This window comes from Tenrec ecaudatus, chromosome 6 (genome assembly GCF_050624435.1).
Source record: "Tenrec ecaudatus isolate mTenEca1 chromosome 6, mTenEca1.hap1, whole genome shotgun sequence".
Classification (NCBI taxonomy): domain Eukaryota; kingdom Metazoa; phylum Chordata; class Mammalia; order Afrosoricida; family Tenrecidae; genus Tenrec; species Tenrec ecaudatus.
In genome coordinates this window covers 132,921,886-132,949,692 of record NC_134535.1, presented here as the reverse complement: position 1 = coordinate 132,949,692, position 27,807 = coordinate 132,921,886, and the positions used below count along the sequence as shown (strand labels likewise).

Below are 27,807 nucleotides of genomic sequence, written 5' to 3'. Positions count from 1 at the left end.
GTTGTTACTCCACCCTAAAATGCAAACTGCTCTTTTTAATGGCCATTGTAATATAAAGAAAATTATACACATCCACTGAAAGCTGTAAACTGCTTATTGTATCAGCAAACATTTGTCCAAGAAATATATCATAAATTTGATTCTGATCATGCTAACACAGTAACCTCTACAGACAAAACACAAAGATCCTAAACACAAAATATAGCACACAGATATAAAGCTATTCTTATAAGAAGCACATGATTCTACTGTATTTGTGTCATTATCTATTGCTGTTTCAAGTCAAATCACTGTTTATAACGTGAGGAAATGGAGGCGATGCAGTGAAGGAGAGCTTAGTTGAAACAGCACAGTTACTGGCCTCTGTTGCGGCCTGTGAGAATGAACAGGCTCAATGCAGACAGTACAGATAATATCCTACGATGTGTCTTAGTGGCACACAGTTTTAACACATACACCAGGACTTCAAAGAGTTTATGTGAAACATTCCACCATCTTTTCATTCCCGTTTTCTGAGACCTTTCTGAAGCCCACTGGAAGTCTAACGCTCCCATGGGAAAGCTGCTCCAGTAGGAGAAGCTGCACTCTGGAGAAAGACTAACCTCATGTTGAAATCTGAAACTACCATTTTCTAGTCAAACACAATTTTACAAATGGTCCCCCTCTTAACATAAACTGTGTTGTCTTGGTTGTTGTCGGTCTTATTTTGTTTGCTTGATTCTGCTTTGGGCGGAGGGTGGGGTTTAAGAGTGAGTGGTATTGGGAAATGCGGTACCAAGTGAAAAGGTGTTTTATGACAATCAACAGAGTAGTCAGTCAGGGCTAGCATCTCTTTATTTCCTTGAATGAACGACAGTAGAAGAGTGCATCTGATGCAGTAAGGCGAAGCATATGTTGTGAAAGTTTAGTTTCAGTTACAGCCTGCAAGTGATACACACACCCAACTAAACCCACTGCCATCGAATTGATTCTGACTCATATCATTTCTGAGACTGTGGATCTTTATAAGAGCAGAGACCAACCTCTTTCTCCAGAGGAGCAGTGAGTGAGTTTGAAACATCAGTGTTGGGATTAGCTGCTAATGTCTAACCCATTATGCCACCAGAGCCACTTATTTGTAGATACCTGTGTGTGTACACAGTAAAATATATTTACATGTTTATATTCTAAAATACATTGGTGACAGAACTGCCAGGACTAAAAAAAACATTGCTGCAAGGTTGTAAGGATTAAACAAAACTATAGATGTAAATCAACTAGCATAGGGTTCTATTTTTACAAACCATGAATCTTTAGAACAATGAAGTAAATTCTAACAACCTCTCTCTACTCAGAGTTACTAAAAAGTTTAGTTTTTAAAACCCTCGTGTAATAAGAAAGGCTCACTTACAAGCAGCCACTGGTTCCTAACTCTTTCTCCCAGTGACGTTAATCACTGGGAGACTTTTTTAGAAATTTGCTCTCATGTTCTTATGACCCTAAAGGCAAAGTTCCGTGATAGTGAAAGACTCGTGCAATCTTTCTCCATTTTGATTTCAAATGATGTAGCCCTATGCAACGAGAGTGAAATGGAAAAGAGGCTAGAAAATAAATGTCTGAAAAGACAAAGCATGCCCTAAGAATATGATCTAACAAAAGCAATAATTCATCATGTCACTACATTTTAGGTGTTCTTGGCCTATAACACACACTGATGTTCTTAATGTAGCAGTGAAACTGCCTGTGCATCACAGTGAGTTCAGGACTTGCATTACATGTCACCAAGTGTATTAACTCACCACTCACCACCTCCACCATCACCACAATATTGAAGGAAATTTAGGATACTAACATTTCGATTAGGATCCTAAAAGAAACATCCCACATTAAAGGAAAGCTTTAGGAAAACACTAAAAACTCAAGATGCTAATGATTTGTTAGCAATCACATTAAAATAAATTAATAGATTTTAACTGGTTAAATGTTACCTGTTCAGATGTCTCTGACGTAGTATTGTGCCCAATAATAGCTACATGCACAAGCAGCACAATAAGGAGAGAAATAATCAATGACCAAGTGGATCGAAAATGAAAGAAAAGTCCAGAATTACAAAGCCTATTATTTCAATGCCATGTTATTATAAGATTTTTAAAATTTTCATAATTGCCAAAAAGATGTGAGATAATTTTTTTATCTTTTAAAGTCTCAATCCTTGAAAAAAAATCTGATATATAAATACATCTTTTAACATGATATATCAATTTTAACCTAAAGCAAGTATCGTACTTAAGAGAGAAAATGAAAAGCAAGCACATTCAAACCACACACAAAGCAAAGATGTTCATCATCAACCTTCAACTAAGACTTAGCGCCTGTAAGCCAGCAGAGGAGCCCGAGTAGCAAAATAGCTATGTGAGCACTTGGGTGCTAACTGCTTGGTGACTGCAGCTGACAGCTGCGAGAAAAACAGACTGCCACCATGGGACCTGTCAGAAAAGCCACTCGGTCCTATGAATTGCTCTAAGTCAGAATCAAGCCAAAGGCAGAGGTCTGGTTAAAGATCATATACAATCAATTAGCCAAGAGAAAGAAACAAGGTAACATATTAAAATCGAAGACATTAACATGACTATTTGAAAATGATCCTGTCGTACACTTAGAAAATGCAAAATAATCACGAAAATATCGATCTAACCCCTCAAATAATCAGTATGGCAACTAATCACAAACCTGAGGACTCGGGAATGGCAAGCTTCCCAAACCAGCACGCTAACAGGCAAGAAGGAGGAGATTCAGAGAAGAATTGTCCATTACTTGCAATAGACAGAAGACCTAGTAAACAACTTTTAAAATGTATAAGATCATTTTTAAAAGTCTGGTCGAACACAAAACTTGAGCTCCTGAAAAGGCAACTGCCTACATTAATACGTTCTGCAAATATCATGCAGTCCCAACAACAAGCGCGCAGGAAAGAAGTGGGACCAAGAGAGGAGACAAGCTGATTCCAAACTCCGGATTTTAAAAACGGGCAAAGAAAAATAGCTCCAACAAAAGAGTAACAAGGTATTTTCCTCATTAATTACTAAGGTATATATTATTATTTTAGACAGAGTGGTACTGAGCACACTTTAATAGAAGTACACAGGCTAAAAGAGAACTTTTGAAATGTTACAGTAGCTTAAAAAATTACTTGATAAATATTAAAAAGGAACTGACAGTGAGGAATGACACCATTTGTTTAAACACACATATTTTTTGCTTGCTTATCAAATATATCCATAATAATAACTAAGAAAAAAAGGTAGGGAAGCAAAACTAAATAAATAAATAGAATTTTGCTTGCGTAAGTGTAATTGGAATGTTTCTGGAAGGATACCGCTGCACTAGTCTCTCAGTGGTTTGGCAGTTATGAAAATGATATAGTCATCTTCTATTTTGTGATCAATTACAGTTATCCTCCATTTTCACCTAACAACTTGGCTTTTAAAATTGAAATGTCAATAACTGAAGAGTAAGTCAAGTCATATTTAGAGTGATGAACTTTTGTGATGTCATACACAGCACATGAAAAGCAAACCAAGATAAACTGCAGCATATATGATCCTATGTACAGACCAGAAAAGCTGGATCGAAAAGTAGTGAGGTGTTGTTTTTTTTTTTTTGAGTAATGAGTTTTAAGTAAAAAATTTGAGTAAAGAATTTTATGCAATCCTTAGAAGTTAAAAATAAAAATGGCTAGTTTAATATTGTGAAAATGTCAATACTACCTAAAATGAACTACAGAAACAATAGAATGCCAATCTAAATTCCAAATAAATTCTTTAAAGAAATAGAAAAAACCAATTACCATAGACACTCATGTATGAGCCAAGTTTTTCAGCACATTTTTAATGCAGTTTTCTGTAGTACAGTTAGGTGCCTCAGCTGACATGCGGGTCAGCTTATACGCGAGTATATATGGTACCAATTTCATGTGGGCAGGCAAAATACTCATGAAATGCAAAGAACTTCTTAAAAAGAAGAACCAACTAGGAGGCCTAGCACTGCCTGACCTAGAAACCTGAAACCATAGCCGCCGTAGTCCAAACAGCCTGGTACTGCTACAATGAGAGACAGCTAGACCAAGGGATCGGAACAGGAAACCCAGGCTTAAGTGCATCACCTAGAAATAGCAACGGAGAAAAGACAGCCTCTTCAACAAATGGTATTGAACAAACTGGGTTTCCACAAGTAGAAGAATGAAATAAAAGCTGGGTCTTTCCCCATGTACAAGAATGAATTCAAGATGGATTAAGGACCATCCTGATCCATGCAAAGCTGTCAGGATCTTCAGTGAGAAGGCTGGAACAAAGGAAAAAGGCCCATTGCAGGGCACACACAGACAACCAAGCATGATGAGGAGGCACACCCCGGAGAAGACAAGCTGGATGACTGGGACATGCTGAAATGACGTCACTTATGCACGTCAAAGGACTTCATCGGGAGAATAAAACGAGAGCTCCAGAATCAGAAAAAATGTTTAACAAAGACACACTGGACAAATTATCAAAATATATAAAACTCTACAAAGAGCTCAATACGAAAATCACAAACGAGCCAATCAAGACATGGGGAAAGACGTGAATAGACAGTTCACCAAATGAAGTGCAAACGGCTAACAAACACATAAAAAATGCTCACAATCACTACCATCTGGGAGATGCGAACTAAAATCACAATACCACTTTACACCCCAAATGCTAGTCCAATTCAAAAGAACAGAAAACAACAAATGCTGGAGAGGATGTGGAAAAATTGGAACTCGTAGACATGGTCAGTGGACTTGTAGATACCTATAGGTACTGTGAAAAAAGATACAGCGATACATACAGCAAGTGGGAATTAACTATCATTTGAGACAGCAATACCACTATTAGGCATATACCCTAAAGAAAGAAGAGATAGGACACAAGTGAACATATGTTCTCTCATAGTCAGAAACTGGCAGCAGCCCAAATGCTCAAGAGTAGAAGAATGAATAAAGAAACTATAGTACATACACATAATAGAACACTATGCATTCCTAAAAACAGTGATAAAAGTGGGAAATACTACATGACATTGAAGAACCTAGAAACCATTATGCTGAGTGAAGTAAGTCAATCACAAGAGGACAAATATTGTGAGTCTACTACTACAAGGAGAGATGCCAATTAAATCTTAGGGACCAATTCCTGAACAAAAGGGGAGAAGGCGTCCTACTGACCAGGAACCGTATACTACCTCCCTTACATGTACTTCACAAGAGCCACCTTGAAAGAGGAGACCTCCCATGGCTGGGCCTACTCCTTCCCAAAGGGGGGCAAGGGGAGAACATCCACTAGATGCTATACAACATTGAGACAAGGCTGTGACATATCAATGGGTCCTCCACAGGGCTGGAAGGAGAACCAAGTTCAGAGCAGGGGAGGGGAGCATCTACATTTTGGAGGAGACACTGATAGTTCTGTTGGTGAGTGTTCGGTAAGTGAATGAGGAGGAGCAATCTCACATAGGGAAGGGATGATAAGCAATGATTGTAGAGAAACCTATTGTAACAAAATAAAGACCAGATTTTATGTTCCTGATCAGACACTATGAATATGTTTGTATCCAGCCCTCAATAAACCATGCCATGGACTAAACACCATGATGCCCTTTGACACTGGCCTTTCAGACAGCATGGCATCCCCCAGAAGTACTCAACCGAATGAACTGAGCCCTGCCTTGAAGCAGCCAGTAGCCTTAGACTGAGGACTGAGGTACTCTTGATGGGAGTAGAACCAGAGAGTGGCCACCCAGGCTGTGGAAGTGACAGTCACTGGACCTTGAGGGGGACCACTGGCGTGGAGGGTGATCACTGGAAAGGGTCCCAGAATTACCATATATTTAATACCTAGATGGCCCCTTTGCATTGATATGACAGGTATTTATTTGCTGGGCAGGGATTTGCACTTGAAAGAATTGATCCAGGATGTTTTGCCTTTGAACCAATCCCCATGCTCAGAGTAAACTGAGCTCAGCTGATTGGGAGATTGAACTGTGCAGGGCGGCTTACGGTAGATTGTGCTCACACAGACTCCTCATACCGACAGTGTCTGGAGTTCCGTGTCACTGGAAAAAACTGTTGATGTTGTCAATGCAATCACCTTATACCCCAGGGGGCATGACTGACAATGTTTTTCTGCTTTTTGTTTGTTTGCTGGTTGATTTGTTGCTGTTGTTAATTTTGTTGGTCTTAGGGGGTTTTGTTTTGCCAAAGTAAACCAGTCAGGCATAACCCATGGACAAGCACATGGATTCTGGGATCCCACTTAACTCTAGCCCCAATCCAAGAACAGTTAGTTCTAATAACATAGCCTTGCTCAATACTCACTTTCAGGAAATGATCACTGAAGATAAGGGTGTAACAGCAAAGCGGGTGAAGAAAGCAGATGTGCCCTGTTATCAATTGGAATAGTGTCTGGGGTCTTAAAGGCATGTACTTCAAACAAGCAGTCATCTAAGTGAGGAGTCAACTAAGTTCACATGTTAGAAGCACACTAGCTTATGTGAGTGAAATATGACAATAACAAAACCCAAATAAGACAAAGAAAAAAGTATCAAAAGTTAAATTGCAAACACCCAATTTACAGAAGGCTATGAAGGGCAGTGGGAGATCAAAACCCATCGAAAGCGTATCGAGTCAGATTAAGGGCAGACCCCTTCTAACCACAGGCAAGGGACTCACACGGATCACACAGAGATCCCTGCAAACTTGATTATGCTGGATCAAACTTGATACTTGCTCAGTCGACTTCCCTCTTGACCCCACCTGAATTTGTTCTAGGTTCAAATATTTCTTGTTTGTTTCATGACAAAAATTCCTTCCCTGGCTGTTTAAATATTGGTCTTTTCTTTTACTCATTATTTGTATTTTTATCTTTATATTATTATTATTTTATCCTCACCATTTTATTTTTTGTGTTTTTATTGTTTCTGTTGGGTTTCCCAGTTTGTGAAGCACCGAGGAGTAGATGCATAGACAATAACTTATGCAATGGTTTATTGGGGGCGAAAGGCAGGGGTGGTGGGAGAGAGGGAGGGTGAGGAGATTTGGGGAGCAAACAAAGAATGCAGGAGGAGGGAAGAGCCCGAGAACTAATTGTGCTGATGTGCATACAACTCATTGTTAAAGCAATTTAAACATGGAAGTGTATGACACGTGAATACTATACTAAGAAAATCATGAGAAGAAAAGAAACCAAGCTTGACCAATGGCTACCACGGGCGAAGGGGAAAAAGTTGTTGTGTAGGGGGCATTCCGTTTATGTCAGTGGTGGTAGGATAATTTGGAAAAGGATATCAATAATGGTCATACAACACAAAGAGTATAATCAATGGCATTGAATTATTCAAGTAGAAGTTGTGGAATTGGAGAATGTTCTGGTGTGTATATTTTCACCACAATCAGGGAAAAAAATTACATGAATAACAATGACTATAAGGAAGAAGAAAATGTTCTAAAACTGAATATGGTGACAACTATACAACTCTTCTAGGACTGAGTTGTATGACATCTAGATGAAATGATAATAAAACTACTAAAAATAGTTAATAATAAAAATGGGATGAGAAGTTCTTCTAAAATATTACCTGACAGGTATGGACAATACATACTGGCTAGTACAACTGTTATCTCAAGAGCACACCGTACTTCACTTCCTAATGGTTAAAGCAAGAAAGGGAAGGAATTCTTCCCTTTGCTGACACATTTACAGCCCTGTTTTTCCCTTCAAACTTGTCATGTTATTAAAGATGGAGCTGCAACCATCCTGCCACTATCGTTCCAATAAAAGACAGAAGAGAGAAAAATTCAATGCAAGCACTCAGGCAACTAACAAGGTACCTAACAGAAACAACAGCACGGAAAACACCACTGAAAAGACTAATAATGTCTACTTAAAACGGTTTAAGTAAGTATGCAAAGTAGTTATAACTATCAACAGCAAACATAGTCGACCACTAACCTCAAAAATGTGGAGATGAAAAGAAATTCTGACCGCTCTGAGGTATACCTTAATGATCCTAAGTCGTACCATGGGCTCCTACCTTCTTCTGAAGAACATTGACCTTGCGCTCCTTCACATGCAGCATGTCCTTCAGGTCGTGGATCTCTCCTGCTTGTGTCCCCTTCTCCTCAGCCATGTCCTGCATTTGTTTTGTCTTTTTATTCAGCATGGTCTCCTTCTCTTCTAAACGCAGCCGGAGAGCGTCCACCTCCAAACGTAGACAACAGTGCAAAAGATTAAAGGCAAAGAACTTAATGTAATTCCTTCCAGATGTCTATCGTGGCCAAATGCTACTTGTCTGGTAAGCATTTAATTAGAATCAAATATGATACTACTCTAGATGTAACTGTCATCATTTAGAAATTAAAGTCTGAAACTTTGTGGGCATTTTTATAATAATATATTTTAAATCAGTGACATTGATTATGAGAATATATAGATCTGAATCAATGACACAAAATGGAGAATTAAAATAAGAGGTTATAAAGAAGTTGAGTTTTCTATTCTATAAAAATTTCTTAGGGAGCAATGAGTTTATGCTAACAGTGGTGGAAAAATTTGGAAAAAGATATCAATAATGGTTGCACAACACGAACAGTAAAATCAATGACACTGAATTATACAAGTTAAGAAGTTGGTGAATCAGGGAATGTTTTGTTGTGTTTATTTTACACAATTAAAAAATAACTACATTAATAACAATGAGTACACGAAAAAGAAAATGTTCTAAAACTTATTGTGGTAATAATTGCACTATTAAACTATATGACTGAACTATTGAACTGTAGGACATATGGATGAAGTGCCAGTGAAATGGTTTTAAAAAAAAGTTTCTCTTTGTGTCCATCAAAATTACCTGGAAGACTTACTAAAACACAGACTTTCTGATTCAGCAGGATGGTATCTCTGCTCTAGAAACTTAAAACCAGAGGGGGAAAAACACAACCATCACAAGTATGACACTTACTGCACTAGGTTCAATTTAGCCCTACGGTGTAATGCGTTTAGGACAGAGAATCTAACCATGCACGTAGGCCTCCATATAAGGCAAAAGCAAAGGCCTACTTGTAGATCTCAAGACTTATCAGCTAAAGTCAGCTATCTAGTTACTTGTATCCCTGACACTGAACAGGTTTCATTGAACAAAACATTGACGTAACTAGAAATCTAATATTTTACAATCCACTGACAACTAATTTGACTCAGCTTTTGGTTACCTCATGTATCCCTATACATTAACTTTATGTGTATGTTCTCCTTTTCCACCAGTGAATAATTATTCCACTAACATGTACACATTTGATCGCAGCAAAAGAGAGTTAGATTGATTGATTGATTTCACCAAGGACAGGGATGTCTTACACACATATAAGGCATATATGCTAGCCACATATGTAATTTAAAATTTCTATTATACATTCAAATGCAAAAAACAGGTAACATCAAGTAATAATCAATTAAATGTCAACCACATTGGGTTTGTTGTGCTTGTTTGTTTGTTTAACCACATTTCTATTTCTCTGTCAAGACTCACTGTGACAGTTAAGAATTTTTTTGTGCCAACATGGCACCCTTAAGAAGATAATGGGTGAGATTGAGCCTGTCAATCAGGTCGCAGCTTGATAACCGCATTTGGAGGTGCCACCTAGATAAATGGCTCTCTAGAGGCAGGCCACTTTCTCTGCCTTCACCTTCCGGTTTACGATCCAAGCGGAGACCTGCACAAGTCTGTGATGCTTCTAACGCCATTGGATCCACAAGACTTTGCACCGACCAGCCTGTGATCTTCCTGCATTTTGCATAATTGCATATAGCTGCAAGAATCTGAAGAGGACCTTTGGACTTCAGTTGGACTGGGCTGGGATGTTTTTCTGATACCTAACTATTTCTTAATAAAAATCCCTTTCCTCCATATGAGTGTCTCTGGATTTGTTTCTCTAGTCAACTTGGTCTAACACACTCATACGCAAGTAATGGAGGAAGCAATCTTTTGTAGTTCCCATTTGTAAATCAGCACCACAAGTTTCTACCATACCTTCTCAATAAAAACCCTTTTATCTCTAATTTAACGCCGATTCTATTTCAATATCATATATGACTAGCCTTACTATAGAAAAGTCCACCTAAGTATTCTAAATATTGCTTTTTCTAAATCAAATACTGCTTATTTGTTTCTCTCAATCTTATTTATTCTTACTCAATCTATTCTTTGTCCACAGTATAAGCGCCGATTCATAAAAATCAACTATCCTTTTTTTATCATTCACCTCTATCGTCTGGTACCTTTCCTTCATGTCTGCTTTACAACTTTTCACTTCTGTATGATAGTTTTCTTTATCCAACTCTATGCAACATAAAGACACTAAATGCAGATATAGATAGACAGATATAGGTATCTTTAAAAGATGAAACTAGAAAGCTACAAATATCTGAGAATAAAAACATAACTCAGTAAGATGACCCAAGAGACAGTTGTTGTAGCAGCAGCAACACACCCAAGAGCCAGAGCAAGAGACAGAGCAGTGCCCCTCCCAAACCTACAGAGAAAGTTGAAGCCCCTCAGGGCAGGAGGCTGGCTGTGGAGCAGGGCATCTCCAGGCATGGAATTGGGGAAGCTAGGGTTGCTGAGCTGAGTACCTTCAGGCTGATGCATATGGCAGAGCTGTGTTGTGCCTTTGAGCATTGATTGACAGCCTTTTAAAAGAGCTTTGTAACACTGCCCAAGCGGACAAAGGCGAAGCCAAAGAGAGGCCTGCTTGCTGGCACAGCCGAGAGAAAAGTCTGTCCCGGCTAATTAACTGTATCCAGGACATTTCTCACCCAAATGTAACCTATTACGGCAATTCCTCTCGAAACCCAATAGCCATGAGTGTCATCTGGGAGTTGAGTGATCAAATCCAAATGAGAAGTAGAACGTGCTGTGTGAGGAATGGTGAGTGTCAGAACTGGAAAGAAGGCTGGAAGACGGCAGCTTGTCTGACCTCAAACTCAAAGGAATCAGCCTTGTGCAGCTGGTGCTCAAGGGGCCAACTCTCCTCCTCTCCCTGTGTGAAGCCTGAGGAGGTCAAAGGCCACCCCACATCCATTCCTCTTTACAGGCATGGAAGAATTTTTTTCTTTAAAATGGCACATAAAGGATACATCACAAAGAACAGTACTATACAAAGGTAAAAATTGTAAGCGTCTGCATATCAAGACACCATTATAAAATGTTTCTTTTGTTGTTGAAGCTATTTTTTATGTGCCGAAGATATTTCTTAATAAAAATAATACTAAAGTATAAAGAGTCCTGGAGGTATAGTGGGTTACACATTGGGCTGCTAACCACAAAGTCAATAGATCAAACCCACCAGCTTCTCTGCAGGAGAAAAATGAGGCTTTCTCCGCCCATGAGGATTTGCAGTCTTGGAAACCCACAGGGGGCAGTTCTACTCTGCCCATGGGGTCCCCAGGAGGAAGAACGGGCTCCATGGCAGTGAGTTCCATTTTTGGGATAAAGAGGCATAAAACAATAAAATGCTGCTGAACAAAATCCAAAAGCTAAACAAATTAGTTCTTCCCTTGGATGTTTGGGTATTCTGTGAATAGTAAGCTAGTGTCACATGTGTCCGGGTAGCCAACCTAAACAGTAATACAAAATGTTTATTCCTGATCAAAGAGCAGGACGTTAGTGAGTCCACGATCTGTGAATACATGAGATGTTACACTAAACTTTCCAGTTGGGGTGTCTAGATTCAGCATGAAACACTTCAACCAACGTTGGTTAAGAATAAAACCCACTGCAAACAATGTTGAATTCTATGAACTACCTAATGTTTTTTCCTAAAGTGCAAGATGACAAAACTCTCAATTGTTTGTCTACCTTTCAAAATCAGAAACACTCCATCTTGCAAAGAAAGAAAAAAAAGTCCAATAAAGAAATATCAGAGCAGATTGAATACTGATTCAGCTATGTGGAAAGGCCTGACACCAGAAAGCAAAGACCATTGTTGAATATTAATTCAACAACCAGGCTGTTCAAGATGCCAAAAGGACCCACTGGCCCTTAGCCACTTGGTATTCAGGCACAGCTCAAGCCAGCCTGCAAGGCTACTAATCCTATTTGACAGTATCAGATTTGGTTCCTCTTAGCTTAGCTGAATCCATTACAGGGCATCAGTCATGGTGAGTAATGAGGGCACTTATTGAACCCTTTGACCCTTCTGCAAAGTTAAGGAGGTCAGGATCTTGGAAAAAGTATGTGTTGTTAATTGTGGTGGAGTTGATACAGACTGGGGGTGACTCCATAGGTACAGAGCAGACCTGCTTCATGGGGTTTCTGAAGCTGCGACCTTTTGCAAGTATATGGCCAGGCCTATCTTCTGAAGCACCTTGGGAGGGTGCTAACTCTCAGTCACTTGGCTAGTATTTGAGCATGTAATCACCTGTGCCACCTGGGAACTCCTCAGAAATTACACATTATAGAAATTTTTAAAATCAAGCAATCACGTGCTAACCACTTGCATCTAATTTCTACTTACAACTCTGTAACTTGTATACAGTATATTTCCACATTACAAATGCCTAGCAAATAATACAATCCCAAACGAAAACTTACTTTAAAAAAAAACAACGTTATTTTACCTACCATCACCTAAATACACTCTTTTTTTTTCAATAATTTTATTGGGGGCTCTTACAACTCTTATCACAATCCATACATGTATCAATTGTGTCAAGCACATTTGTACATTTGTTGCCATCATCATTCCCAAAGCATTTGCCTTCTACTTGAGTCCTTAATATCAGCTTCTCATTTTTCTCCCTTTCCCTACTCCCTCTTCCCTCACAAACCCTGATAATTTATAAATTACTGTTACTTTTTCATATCTTACACTGTCTGATGTCTCCCTTCACCTACTTTTCTGTTGTCCATCCCCCAGGGAGGAAGTTTTATGTAGATCCCTGTAATCGGTTCCCCCTTTCAACCCCACCCTCCCTCTCCCCTCCTGGTGTCATCACTCTCAGCACTGGTCCTGAAGGGATCATCTGTCTTGGATTCCCTGTGTTTCCAGTTTCTATCTGTACCAGTGTACATCCTCTGGTCTAGCCAGATTTGTAAGGTAGAATTGGGATCATGATAGTGGGGGGAAGCAATCATTTAAGAACTAGAGGAAAGTTGTATGTTTCATCTTTGCTACCCTGAACCCTGACTGGCTCATCTCCTCCCTACAACCCTTCAGTAAGGGGGTGTCCAGTTGCCTAGAGATGGGCTTTGGGTCTCCACTCTGCACTCACCCTCACTTACAATGCTATGACTTTTTGTTCTTTGATGCCCGATACCTGATCCCTTTGACACCTCGTGGTCACACAGGCTGATATGCTTCTTCCATGTGGGCTTTGTTACCTCTGAGCTAGATGGCCGCTTGTTTAGCTTCAAGCCTTTAAGATCCCAGATGCTATATCTTTTGATAGCCAGGCACCATCAGCTTTCTTCACCACATTTGCTTATGCACACATTTGTCTTCAGTGATCATATCAGGAAGGTAGGCACCCACTGATAGGATTTTTTGTTCTTTGATGTCTGATACCTGGTCCCTTCTACACCTCCTGGTCACACAGGCTGGTGTGCTTCTTCCCTGTGGGTTTTGATGCTTCTGAGCTAGATGCCACTTGTTTACCTGCCTTTAAAACCCCAGATACTGTATCTCTAGATAGTTGGGCACCATCAGCTTTCTTCACCACATATGTTTACGCACACATTTGCCTTCAGTGATCATGTTGGGAAGGTGTGCATCATGGAATGGCAATTTAATAGAACAAAGTGTTCTTGCATGAAGTACTTGAGTGGAGGTCCAATGTCCATCTGCTGCCTCAATACTAAACCTATAAACATATGCATGTAGATCTATTTCCCCACCATCCTATATAAATATATATGCATATGTACATGCCTGTATTTAGACCTCTATAAATACCCTTTATCTCCTAGTTCTTTCCTCTATTTCCTTTTACTTTCCTCTTGTCCCACTCTCATGCTCAGCCTTCATTTGGGTTTCAGTAATTTCTCCCGGTTACATTGCCCTTGCTGAATCGGACCAGGCCTCTCACACCCTCCTTGCCACTAATTTTAGATCACTTGTTTCTAAATACACTAATTTTTTTACAGACACAGAACCCTAGACATTTTACCTGTAGAGAAGTTTTCGCTGCCTACTTTCCTTGTTTCTCATTTCTACTCAGCACTGAGTTCAAACCAAAAAAAGAAACGCTTTCATCTACAAGTCAGGGTTCATTATCATCAGGAAAACATCCCTCATCATTTTTAAAGGCGTGTTCCATTGCAATGGTCCCAACATCACAATAGATAGGACCTGGAGATCCCACATGCAACTTCTTTCTCAAAAGTACCCTGATATCCAAACCGCATGCACTTTTATATGAGACAGATACTTGACTCACTTCAATGGCCCGGAAATGTGTCCATGCTAGGCAGTCATAAATATCTGCATCCCATTTTAAGGGAATGTCAGATAAGGGATCCATAAGAATTGGTAAGTAGAAGACATAATGAAATAAAAACTCTTCTTACAAAAGAGAAACCTTTGATGTTAACTGTGGCTGGACATGTAGCCTTTGATTTAAGAGCTATCCTATCACAAATACCAGCCACAGAAATTTCCAAGCCCATACCCAATTTACTAAAAGATCTTTCCTTTTGTAAGTATTCGAATTTAAGTCACTTGTATACACTTATTCTTGGTCAAATGTTTCGTGCAATGCAGAATTTAAATGTGTTGGTCTGGAGATGGAAGATAAAAACCACCACAAAACCACTTTGCTACTACTAGATTAATTACTTTGAATTCTACATTGATCTTTTGGTTTGGGGCAAACTAAATTTGTAGTCTAATTTTGCGTGAGGTCCATATTTTACAAACCACAAAAAAACATTCAGGAAAAGCCCTCACAGACTAGCAGGACGCACAGTCATCACCCTAACACCATTCCTGGCAGAAGGAATAAGGCCTTGCTTATTCACATCAACTAAGCTAGAGGACGGCATCCACCCAGCATGCCAAGCATCAAGGCCTGTGGGAAACAGGCTATGCCAACTTCAACAAAAACAGAACACGGCTCGCTACATGCGGAAGTGAACAGAAAAATGGCAACCTTGCTGTCTTGGCCTCGCTCACTCCTAATCACAAAATGATGATCTCAATCTATCTTAACCGGTTTTTCTTTTCTTTTTACATTAGTAAGCTAACTGCATATCAGTGGTAATCATTAACTGTCCCCCTAAGTTGTGGGGTCACAAGTTGAGGTGCAGTCCACATGGTCAGCAGTTTGAAGTCACCAGCAGCAGCTCCTTGGGAGAAACCCACGGGGGTCTGTCTCCATGAGTCAGCAGTGACTGGATGACCATAAGTTTGGAGATATCCAAAAGCGATGGCTTGTTCCTTTTACTTCACTTCTTGGCTTTGCCAATATGACCTCCCCCACTTTCTAACTTTCTGATTATAACCTTTCCCATTTTGTTCAGTGGCTCACCTGTCATTTCCCTCAGTTTAAATCTTGCTTTGTGTCATTTCCCCTGGAGAAATCAATTCACTCTTAAGGCTTTAATCAGCACCTCCACAATGAAAGGGCCAAATGTTTATTCCTAATCCAACCTGCTCTACAGCGCTGAAGATTTTAAGGAGATTTCCTATTTAAGCTGGATCTTTCCGTGAATTCAGTTGCTCTCTTAAAGGACCCTTAAAGATCCGCTTATATGGTAAAAAACAGTAGTGTTCAAACGTCTTTAAAAACTTTATGGAAAATACATATTATGGAAAAACTGCGTGAATTTCAGCTCTCTCTAGCATTTGACTACTTCTAGTAATAACCAGATACGTGGTTCTTTACCACAGCAGCATGCTACACTCTTAATTTTGATAGCATAGTAAAAAGTCATCTATTATCATGAAGTAAAAATATATATATTTTAAGAGTTTTCCAGTAATTTCATCTATTGGTCCAAGGCCACTCTCATGCATATAACAGCTTTTAAAATACATGCAAGACCCTCATTTGACCCCAAAAGTATTTTTTTCTGTCAGCTATACTTCAACTGTTCCTCATCGTGCCATATTTCTGATTCTTTAGATGTCGCGGCATTTAAATTTGCCAGTGCAGCCTCATATATAACACAAAACTCCAAAATGGAAATAGAATTTTAGGTGCAGTCTAATGGCTTCCTCCTGAGTTTAAACATTTTTGAAACAACCAAACAGTGCATACATTCCCACCCCTGGGGAAGGGGAGACCTTCTAACCAGACACTGAAGAACTACTTACATAGGTAGATTGTTTTGTCTTACTTAATTTTTATATGGATTTTATTTCCCCCTCCCCCTCCCTCTACCCACCTCACCCCAGCTTTTCATTGGAGAAAAGGAGAGATGGCAAATATAGGCTTTAATAGTCATTCTATTGATTTATCCTTCTAGATAGACTGTGTTCTGTAAAGATCTTTAGGGATGCTGTATTTCTCATCCAACATACACATTATCTTCCCTCATCCTTTTTGCATTAATAAAAACATTTATCAAGGCAAGGATCAAGGTTATACCGCTACAGATATGAACTATAACTACTACTATAAACTTCCACGTAGCTTAGCTTATAGTATTAAACGCCACCATTGGGGGAAAGTTATTTTACAGAAATGTAGCTTACATTTCCTCACTTAATTGTCTTTCCTTGAAAAAAGTACAAATCGACTACATCTCTCATACATTCCTAATCCACCAGTCTTAAAATGCTACCAAAGAAAAATATCAAATTTACCTGACTTTTTTCTTTTACAGTACTGTATATATTCATGTATAAGCCAAGTTTTCCAGCACATTTTTACTGCAGTTATTGTGGTAAAATTAGGTGCCTTGGCTGATATTTGGGTAGACTTATACTCGAGTATATATGGTCATACTTATCGCCTTCCACTTGCTCATAAGCCTCCTAACATCGTCTAAAATCACATGCAGGGAAACTATTAGATTGCATGTAGAGATAGCAATCTTTTATGTTTTAACCAAAATGACATCGCACACAGCCAGTATCAGAAATCTCTCTCATTTTTATGATTTTCTCAATTGCAGTCAGTAGCACATCAGTGACTATTTGTATCTAGAATTTATACTGTCCTAGCCAAAAGACAAACTCCAGGGCTTCTCAAACTGGAGAGCCTGTTCAAAAGCAGCCTCTGAGTCAGTAAGTAGGCCTGAGGTAAGGCTCAATTTTATGTTTCTAACAATCTCCCAGGTGAGTCAATTCTGCCGGTCATTGAGCTTCACTTTGATGATTTCTATAGTTTCTCATTTTATATAATTGGAGCATCGTTTTCTTTGTACCACTTTTGAAATGCACATTTCACCAGCCTTTTTGGTCCTGCGAGCATTCTCTTTATGATCAGAAACCACCTAGATAGAATTTCACCTGCTCTACCACCTAGCAAAAAGAAGCCCAGGTGGTACAGTTGTTACACGCTGAGTTGCTTAACCACAGGGGTCAGCAGTTTGAAACCACCAGCTGCTCCACAGGAAAAAGATGAGGCTTTCTACTCCCGTAAAGAGTTAGTCTTGGAAACCCTGAGGCAGTTCTACAGTCCTATAGGATCACTATTAACCAGCATCAACTCGATCGAGGCAGTGAGTTTTTGGTCTACTAAGCAAAATGTTGAAGTGCTCCAACTACTAACCCAATGGTTTGACGTTCAAACTCACCCAGAGACCCTTTGGAAAACAGTCTGACTTCCTGAAAGGGTATAGCCTGGATACCCTGTGGAGTGTTCTACTCTCTCGGATATGAAGAAAAGTCATCTGGGGCCCTAGTCAACACGACATCTACCAACTCTATATTAATAAGCAGAGGCAGCAAGCATTCTTCCTTTGTGATATGTCCCTAAAAATCACCTTTAGTGCATAAATCTTAACTGATCTTGAAGTTTTGACTTTAATGGACTATTGCTGTTAGGTCTGTACCAAACTAATGGTTTTTTATTTTCTTCTACTTGTTATATATAAAGCCTTGTCTACTATTCCTTCTTGAATCTTACCCCTTCCTTAAGGATACACAGTACCCTTCTTTCTAAAGTACATCCATGGTAGTTTTTTCTATGTGGATTCACGAGCATGAAACACTACCAATTTTCGGTAATCTGAGAAAATATCTTAATATATCTTTATGGATAAATGATAGCTTCGCTGGATACAGAATTTTGAGTTGTCAGGTTGTTGTTTTTTTCTGTGCACTTTGGAGCTTTTGTTGGGTCATGTTTTCACTCCTGTTAGAAAGTAAGCTATTCCTATAATTGCTAATTTTTTTGTACGTAATCTATCTTTGCTCTCTGTAGGCTTTTAAATGTGTTTTTCTCTGGTTGTGAATACTTTCCTGCTCAGGAATACTTTACTCCTAAATAGAAAGACCCATGCCTCTTAACAATTCAGAAGAATTTTTTGCAATTATCTCCTTTAAAATTGCCACCAATATCTTTTTTCTCCTCCTTTAAGCTCCCATAGACATAAATCAGACCTTCTATTTCCAGGTCTGTTAACTTTTCTTTATTCGGTCATGTATTTTAAAATCTCCTATTGCACAAATCAGATTACTAATTTCCCTGGATCTTTCTCTACTCTGACATTTGAAATAGTGTATTTTAATTAATGCCTGAAACTCTGTTTGCTTCTCTTAAAAATAAGTCTGGTGTTACAGTGCCTTGGTCTTTGCTGATGTTTTAAATCTTTCCTTCATATATCTAATAATTAACATTTGCTAGTCTAATGGACTCCCAGTGGCACAGTGGTTGTGTGTTTGAAACCACTAGCTACTCCAGATGAGAAAGACAGGGCTTTCTACTCCCATAAAGAGCCAGTCTCAGAAACTCACAGGGGGAGTTCTACTATGTCCTACAGGTCACTATAAGTCAGAATTGACTCGATGGTGGAGTGGGGTAGGGGGTGTGAATAGATGGTGGTGGAGTGGGGAGACTAACTTAAAAGTATAAGAATGCTTCAAAAAGCTCCTGGAAATTTTGAATTAAAAGAGGATATTTTCCACACACTCTTTGAAGCACTCCTGTCTATTCAACTCAAACCTGCATGAAAAGCAAATTCCAGAAGTCGCTTTCAACCAATATTGGTAACAGCAATGTTTTCTGCTCTATCCTTTGTTATCAGGGTCCTGGATTTATGCAGAGGTTTAAGTTTCAAAGTCCTATTTCATTTGGGATTAAGGCATATCTGCTATCCACATGTCACCACTGAAATCCAAGCCTCTTGGTTTCCAAAAATAGCAGCCCTTCAGGACAACTCTAGTATAGAATCCTGGTTGACATTGTCATGGGAGAAGTGGTAGAAGGCACAAGGAAAAACAAGGACATCTAAGAATCAATGTGGTAATAAAAATTATATCAGTTTACTTCCAGAAGTTAGTCAGAATTATTGCTTCTTTATAAATCTGAAATATCAAATCATTCCTACTTCTCAATTAATTTAAAACTATGATTGATCCATGTGAAGCCCTACTTTTTTATTTTACTATTATTTTTCCATTCATTTCCAATCCCCATGTCCATTTTCCTTCAATTCTCTGCCTTTTTCGGTGTCTAATAATTATTCTTGAATATTCATATGCAGATGACTCCAACTACCTGGAGTTAGGGCAAACTTTATATGTTAAGGACACAGTCTGCGAGGTCTGTCCAAGATTTCGGACACCATCAGCAAGCTCGGAATTCCTCAAGCCGCCCTAACTCCTGACCATTTGATTAAGAACTCAGAGAACCAGATGTGAATATGAAAAGTCCCCCAAACAAGCTCACTGTCTTGTAATTACAGTCTTATAATAGTAAAAGGATACCAATCAGCCAGAGATTCATAGGTTGGGGTAGGGGTGGGGGTGGGGGTTCCCCCAACACGGAGCTTCCATTGTCCTCTCCTACTGAAATCAGGCTATCTCTCCAGGCTGGCAAAATGATTTGTGAATATTGACAATTGAAAGTCGCCTGAGAGAGTTTTACTAATCATGCCTACATGATGATGCTGCAACCACTGTCCATGTAACTGATCTTCAACCCCCAATTCCTGCAGCTCAGACTGAAGCATGTATTAAAGCTCCAAACCCAAATCACATGGTAAATCCTTCTGATACGGGCAGCCCTTATCGTGAGTCATTTACTTAGTATAATTTACACTTGATCTTAGCCAAAAGGCCAAGAAGCGATGCTTAGTATAAATTAATAACAAGGGCACTCCAATTGCTCAAAAACTAAAAGACTACTACCCAGGACCCAGGAGCAAAGGTCAAACCTTCCTTTGGGTAATGGCAGATCTTTAAAGAATAGAGGTTGCGTTTTACATGTGCGCGGGCCCGTGCACCTTCCGTTTTTATCTATAAGGGAATATTCCATGAACATTTTGAAGCCCACTAGAACATGTTTTTAATTTACATGAATGACACGTGTCACTTTTGAAGACTGAGATGTGCCTGACTCAGCACATGGTATTTCCTATCACCGCGCACGCTTGTGAAAGCTGCCCGATGAAGGAGGGCCAAAGAGGAGCGGGTGGCTCTGGATTACAGCACTGGTGAAGAGGACCGGACATACCAGGGACTGTGAGGAAACACATCTGTGGTGGACGATGTATGGCCAGAATGTCCCTTGTGGGTGAGAATGAAGAGACTTTGCTCCAGGAGGGACTGGTCAGTGGAGGAGGACATTACACGCAGTAGACGGTAGAAATAGAGGAAGGCCTCAAGGAAATGGATCGACACAGAGGCTGGACAGGCTCCAGGAGGGACTGGTCAGTGGAGGAGGACATTACACGCAGTGGACGGTAGAAATAGAGGAAGGCCTCAAGGAAATGGATCGACACAGAGGCTGGACAGGGGCTCAAACGCAGCCACAACTGTGTGGATGGCACATTCTGTTGTACACAGTGCTAAGAGTCCTGAATTTGCTTGAGGACACCCGACAACAAATCATTCTTCAAACTCCTTGCTTTTTACTTTTATTCGTGAACCTAGGCTTGTGACTTCGGCAAATCACTGTGTGGTACACATGCATTACATCTGACTTATCCAAATCCTTATCAGTGAACAGTCACGATCACTGGTCGCTCAATGGCTATGTGCTCAGGTGCTGCCCAAAGGACTGGAGGGGTCGTAGCCAAGTCACCGCTCAGAGGAGGGACACACTGCGATGTGCTCTCATAAAGCTGATAGCCTGAAAATCCCCATAGGGAAGTTCTCCTCTGTCACATGGAACCTAACAACAAGAACTCATGAGCATTGAGTCTGCCCCGCATTATCTGTTCCCACAAATAATGCTGTAATAACCCTTCTAATAAATGTCTGCCAGTAGACTGCTGAGAAAGTTTAACAAGTACTTGGCTATCTCATTTTCCGTATTTTATTAATTTGATAAATAACATATCATATTGCGTGATCTTTTAAATGTGCACTTTCAGTTAACTAATTATCATGATGTTACCTACTTAACTAGTTGTGAAGATAACATACTGACAATAGGAGACTGAAGTTGCTTGAACCCACAATCAATACTCATGCAGGTAGCAGTGAAGTGATCCAGAGACCTACTTACTGCATTGGGCAAATCTGCTGCACAAACCCCTTTACAGTGTTCAAAGAACAAGGATGTCACTTTGAGCAGCCAAGTACTCCTGACCTGATCCTGGATATTATGAATAGTCTTGTATGGCTGTGAAAGTTGGACACTGAATACAGAAGTCTGAAGAATTGAAACGCTTGAATCATGGTGCTGGCAAAGAGCATTAAAAGCGCAGTGGACTGCCACAAGAAGAAACCACCTGTCTTGGAAGAAGTACAGTCTGAATGCTCCTTAGAAGTGAGAATGGTGAAGACTCTGTGGTAGTTACATAATTGTCAATTTAAAGATTAAGCATGTAGGGGTAGAGCCAATCAGGATATAGCCAATGAGACTTCTGTGTGGGCATAGCCTTCCTCTAAGGATTCTGGGAATTCTGGTATTTCCTCCTTGGAGGTGAGAGACTCTCTGCTCACACCCTGGGAGACATAGCAGCTGACAAGACACATGGACCCACCCTGATACAGCCCTGGGAAGCCATGCAGAGACCCCTGCCAGTGCTGGGATGTTTCCAACGCCACTGGATCCACAAGACTTTCTACCCACTGGCCTGTGATCTTCCTGCATTCGACATCACTGCATGTGTTTCATGCGTCTGAAGAGGACTTTATAGATTGGTATCAGACATATGGGCTAATATCGGACTTATGGACTTGATCTGCACTGGATTGGGATGTTGTCTCAATGTTCAATTGCTCTTGTATATAAATCTCTTTCTTATACACATGTGTCCATGGATTTGTTCCTCTCGTCTACCCAGACTGACATACCTCTCATGTATGTAGGCCATGTTATCAGGAGAGATCGGTCCTTGTCCTTCTTCAAGTGGAGTGAAGGGCAGTGTACAAGGAGGAGGCCTCAACAAGATGGACTGACACAGGGGGGCTGGGATGTTGAGAACAACCGTGAGGACGGTGCACCGACAGGCAGTGCTTCCTCCTGTTGTCCAGAGGAGGGCTACGGTTGAAGCCACCTCGCAACAACAGTTTACAGTGAAATTAAGGTATCTCACGATATCTTTGTTAACAAGATGGCCTTGTATGTTAAATGCCTATTCAAATTTCTCCCTCCAGTCTTTCTTATTGCAAGCATCTCTTTTAGTCTACATTCCAAACCCTTATTTCAGACACTGAAAATAGCTTCTCCAAATCTGACAACCCTTTGTTAACTCTTGTCAGCAGTGTTCTTTTGTTTGTTTTGTTTTTTTAAGTCATTTTATTGGGTGCTCATACAATTCCTATCACAATCCATATATCCATCAAGTGTATAAAGCACATTTGTACATAGTCAGTAGTGTTCTTTGTCAACTACAAATGCTTCAATCTGATGGGATCATACTTATTAATTTTTTAAGGTTTATATATGGGGGGTTCTATTTCTAATATCCCACTCAAGGTATTTTCTAACATTTTTACCGGCAGTAGATAGCCAGGAAAGCAAAGTCAGGAAGATCTTAAACCAAAACCAAAAATCGAACTCACTACCATGAAGTCAATACCAACTCACAGTAACCCTATAGGACAGGGTAGCACTGCCCCTATGAGTTTCTGAGTCTGTAACTCTTTAAGGAAGTACAAAGCCCCATCTTTCTCCCACAAAGTAGCTGGAGGTTTTGAACTGCTGACTTTTTGAATCAGAGCCCAGCACAGAACCACTACACCACCAGGGTTCCTCAGTAAGGTCTACATCATTTTAATGTAAAGGTACGCTGAAACTTAACTGAGGTCCACAGGATGGTATCAACATAGGAACAAGAAAGGGAACACCCGGGAGAAAAACCTGAAAATATTATAATAGTAAAAGTCCCAGAGTTAATACTGATTGTGACCTCACATGACAATCAAAATTTGTATTCTAATAAGCAGTCTATATAAGTACCTGTTAGGTAGTGTAGCTTAGGGGCTGGGCGTCCATTATGCATGCCCAGAGCTCCAAGCTACTGGAATAAGGAGTGGCACACTGCGCATGCTCAGAGGTTCAGGTTTCCCACCAGGAAGGTTCAGGTTTTCCCGACTGGGTGGGTGCTGCACCTGGATTGGCCCACCTAGGCCAGGTGAATTCAATTCATCCAATGGGGTCAACCAGGGTTGTCCACCAGGCCTCTCCGCAGAATAATTGAAAAAGCAGGAGCCCAGAGCCGACCGGTTTCTAGGAAGGCTACACGTTCATGAGGAGCCCTGTGGGTGCCTGTGTAAACCTGAAACTTCTTCTAACTCTTATAAAACTCACTTGGATCACAAACCAGGCTACGGCGTGAATTCTTTCTTGTGCGGAGCCAAGGATTGAGGTATCTCTCTCCCCAGAGAGATCTAACATATCAACTACAAAAGAAAGCCTTTATTTTGTCTAAAGTCCTTACAGTGCCTAACTTATAGCAATACTGTGCAAATCAAATAGAAGAAACCTATAAAACTCCTTTTACCCAAAACCAAACTCACTGCCATCAAGTTGATGCCGACTCATAGTGACCAGGGTAGGGCTGCCCCTGTGAGTTTCTAAGACTGTAACTCTTTACTGGAGTATAAAGTCCAATCTTTCTCCCAAGGAGTGGCTGATAACTCTTTATAGTTTTTTGTTTTGTTTTGGATATACAAATACATTAGAACTTTCAAAGGCACGTCCAAACTGCCTTTTACTGGATCTAACAGGAGAAAGATGCTTTGGGAACAAAAGAACTTGTCAAGAAGCACTTGACAACTGATTTTTGTTTTGTATTTTAAGGTAACATGCTAACAATAATCATCAATTCAAAAGGTACTTAGCTTCACAGTGTTCTTTTGAGATGCGATGGCTGCTTAAAGCAGTTGTTCTAGTAACTTACAGGGGTAATCACGGAGACAGACGTGGCTACTCCCAAAATGGCTAAAAACAAATACAAAAGCTAGTCAAGAGTGACCACAAACACAGACTTTATTCTCTGTGATGCAAGAACTCACAAGCCCATCTGGGTGAGACCTAGCTAATAAGGACATTATTTGAGAGGGGTCCAAAGAGAAGGATGGATTCCCACAGGAAAAAGTCATTTATTAGACTGTGACAAGCTTTTAAACGTTTGCATTATCATTAACCAACTGCTTGCTTCTTCGGTTCACACACCTGCCGCTCCTATCTGAAGCACACTTGAAAGTAAGGCTCACCTCTAACCCATTGGCACCCTCTTCTGACCCTTTAATAGTACTGCAGGCACACACAATGATTGCTGTGAAAAATCTGCATTGGTGAGACCCCATGTGAATTCCACTGGGTGAACTGGAGTCTACCTCAGACACACTTGCAACCTGGCGACTTAAGTCGGAAAATACATGGTTTCTGAGGAGACAGAAGACAGCAGTACCCAGAGTGGTGTGCTGTTGTTGGTTGGTGGGCAAAAAAGGTCTTGGCACATCAACACTTAATGTGCTATATTAAGTTACATGTTAGTCCGGCAGTCCTGTGAAGGACATTCTGTTTTATCTTACTTATGTTTGTTCATAGTAGGGTGTACCTCAGAGGTGCATCGCCATTGGGGGTCACTTCGAAGTTGTTTCTCTGTTTTTCGGTAAATGAAACCCACATTGAGCCTTTAGGAAAAACAAACAGAACAAGAGGGGCGGGGGATAGACGGGGTGGGGAGATACATGGGAGATGATGGCCAGGAGTACAGGGAGGAAAAGTATGTTGGAGACTGACTATGGAGGCAATGGTACAATTCTGTCTGATGTGATTACATGATAGAATGATATGACATATGTATTAATTTCCAAGTTACAGCACATTAAAATAAAAATTTTAAAGCATCGATCTGGAAATGGGTTTGGGGCTTGTACTAAATCCTAGTTCTAACTTAGGAACCATTAGCTTTTACATCACAGCCCTGCTCAATACTCACTCTTAGGAAAGCAACGCAGAAGATATGGGTGCTATAGCAAAATGTGATGAATTTAGATGGTGCCCTACTCTCAGATAAAATAGCGTCTGGGGTCTTAAAGGTTAAACAAGCAGTCATCTAAGTGAGATGTCAACTAAGTCCACATGGAAGAAACACATCATCATCAGTCACCGAAGGACGGAATCCACATAATCCGGAGTCGAAAGAGGGATCAGTATCAGTCTAAACTGTGATACTCTGTGTGCAGAAGATGACAGTGGGAGAACTACCTAGGAAATAAGACTGCAGACAACTAACTCCCCCTGTCTAAAATTCAGGGATGGGAGGAAAGTAGGCACTAAACAGAGTGCGTGGAGGGAAAGGAGTCTAGATGATCAAAGGTATAAACCTCTGTCAGAGGATCCACTCTATGACGCGGCCTGGACCTGATCTGATTTCTAACATTTTCTGTATTTTTGGTTTGTATTGCTTTGTCTGGTCTTTGTTCATAGTAGAGTCTATCTCCGAGGTGTTATGACACTGGAGGCTGGTCACCCTCTTGAAGCTGTGTCATATGCTCTTCCATTTCTTGGTAGATGAAACCCAGGATTGATGAAACTATAAGGACAGCAAGAAGAATAAGGGATTTGGGAGGAGGGGGTACGGTAGTGGTGGAGGGGTAAAAGGGTCAAAGGAGCTCATGTAGAAAAAGAATGTTTCAAAACTGACTGTGGCAACAATTGTACAATTCCACGTGATGTGACTGAAACATGGGATGATATATGTATTAAATCTCAACTAAAAAATCCTTATTAAGCGGCAAAACAACTTTGCTGAAATCATTTCTAGATTATTCTACATTAATAACTGAATAAAATGTACAATTGGTTTAATAAAACATGAAAGATCGGATTTTAAAAAATAAAATTTATTCTAATGAAAGAGAAAACCCATGTTCTCTAACAATATCCTATCCTAACTGCTTAGATATGTTAGCCAATTTTAATAGAATGAAAATGACTAGCATACAAGAGTGTTACTGTTAACCAAGCAGGTACCTTGAATATAGTTTAATTTTTACAGTATTTGTAAGAGGCAAGCACTTCTATTCTCATCATACAGATATGGAGAGTGGGACACAGTGAGGTTAAGTAACGTCCCAAGATCACACACGCCTGAGAAGTAAATTCCAGTTCAAAAACAAGTAAATATGACTCCACAGAGCCCGAGCCTGATCCACTACTGCAGCTCAAGAATTTACACATAAACTAACCTGTGAGATTAGAACGGAGCAGACAGGATAAAATGAGAGTAGATTCTGTCACCAAAATGTATATAGCATTATAAACGTTATCCAAAACAAACATTTTCAACAAGGCCCCAAACTGCACAAAAATAAAACATCATGTGCAATAAAGTTTCCGTCCTTTCGCTCTGCCTTCTCTTGCTCCTTCTTACAGAGATTGCGGTCTCCTACGCCCACGGGGTTTCTGTTCCTCCGTTTCCCTCTCCTTTTCTTTCTCCCCATCAGACCAGGTCCTTCATCACCTGTGAGCTGGCTTACAGCAAGAACAAAAACTGTTTTCATCTGTGGAAAAGAACTACTTACCTATTCATAAATCTCTTACTTTACGAGTTTTTTAAATACTTAAATGCAGACAGCAAACCCTAACAGTACCATCAATCCCTTTCCTTATTGAAAAAGCGGAATGGAAAGATCATGAATTTTCTCCACAAACTTTCTGAAGTCCCCTTGAAAATAAGACTCTCATCTATTAGGAATTCTTTTAGAGCATTCCTACCAGAAGTCAGGGGGGACAATCTAGTGCTGCCTATTACTTCTTAAAAACAAACAATCTTTATTTCAAGCAGGATGCAAAGACACACTGCCTAACAATCTGTGCATCAGAGCTAAAGTGATCGAGAGCAATGTTTCCCAAAGTGGGGGTGCTGCCCCTTGGGGAAGGGGTGTGCTGGAAAGACCCAGGTGGTCTGCAAAAGCAGATGGGTGCACTTTATCCTGAACTACTGTTTATAGCACAAACGTTTTTGTTATCAGGGGCGGCCGAGTAGTACTTTTTGTGAAAGGAGGGGCTGTAGGCCAAATAAGTGTTGGAACCTATGGTCTAGGGCAGTGGCTCTCACCCTTCCTAAAGCCGCAACCCTTTCATACAGTTCCTCATGTTGCGGTGACATCCTGCCCCCAACCATAAAATTATTTTCACTGCTACTTCTTAACTGTAAATTTGCTACTGTTATGAATCC

The 27,807-nt window shown here is 40.1% G+C and overlaps 1 protein-coding gene across 8 annotated transcripts in view; it reads right to left on the bottom strand.

Annotated features, from left to right (window-relative positions):
• The window catches only part of ERC1 (ELKS/RAB6-interacting/CAST family member 1), a 479,183-nt gene that overhangs the window by 303,139 nt on the left and 148,237 nt on the right, over nucleotides 1-27,807 (bottom strand). For all 8 annotated transcript variants that reach the window (XM_075552242.1, XM_075552248.1, XM_075552244.1 and 5 more), the window contains one exon: nucleotides 8,089-8,256. In XM_075552242.1, coding sequence (XP_075408357.1) covers nucleotides 8,089-8,256 — 168 coding nt within the window. The remainder of the gene's footprint in view (nucleotides 1-8,088; nucleotides 8,257-27,807) is intronic.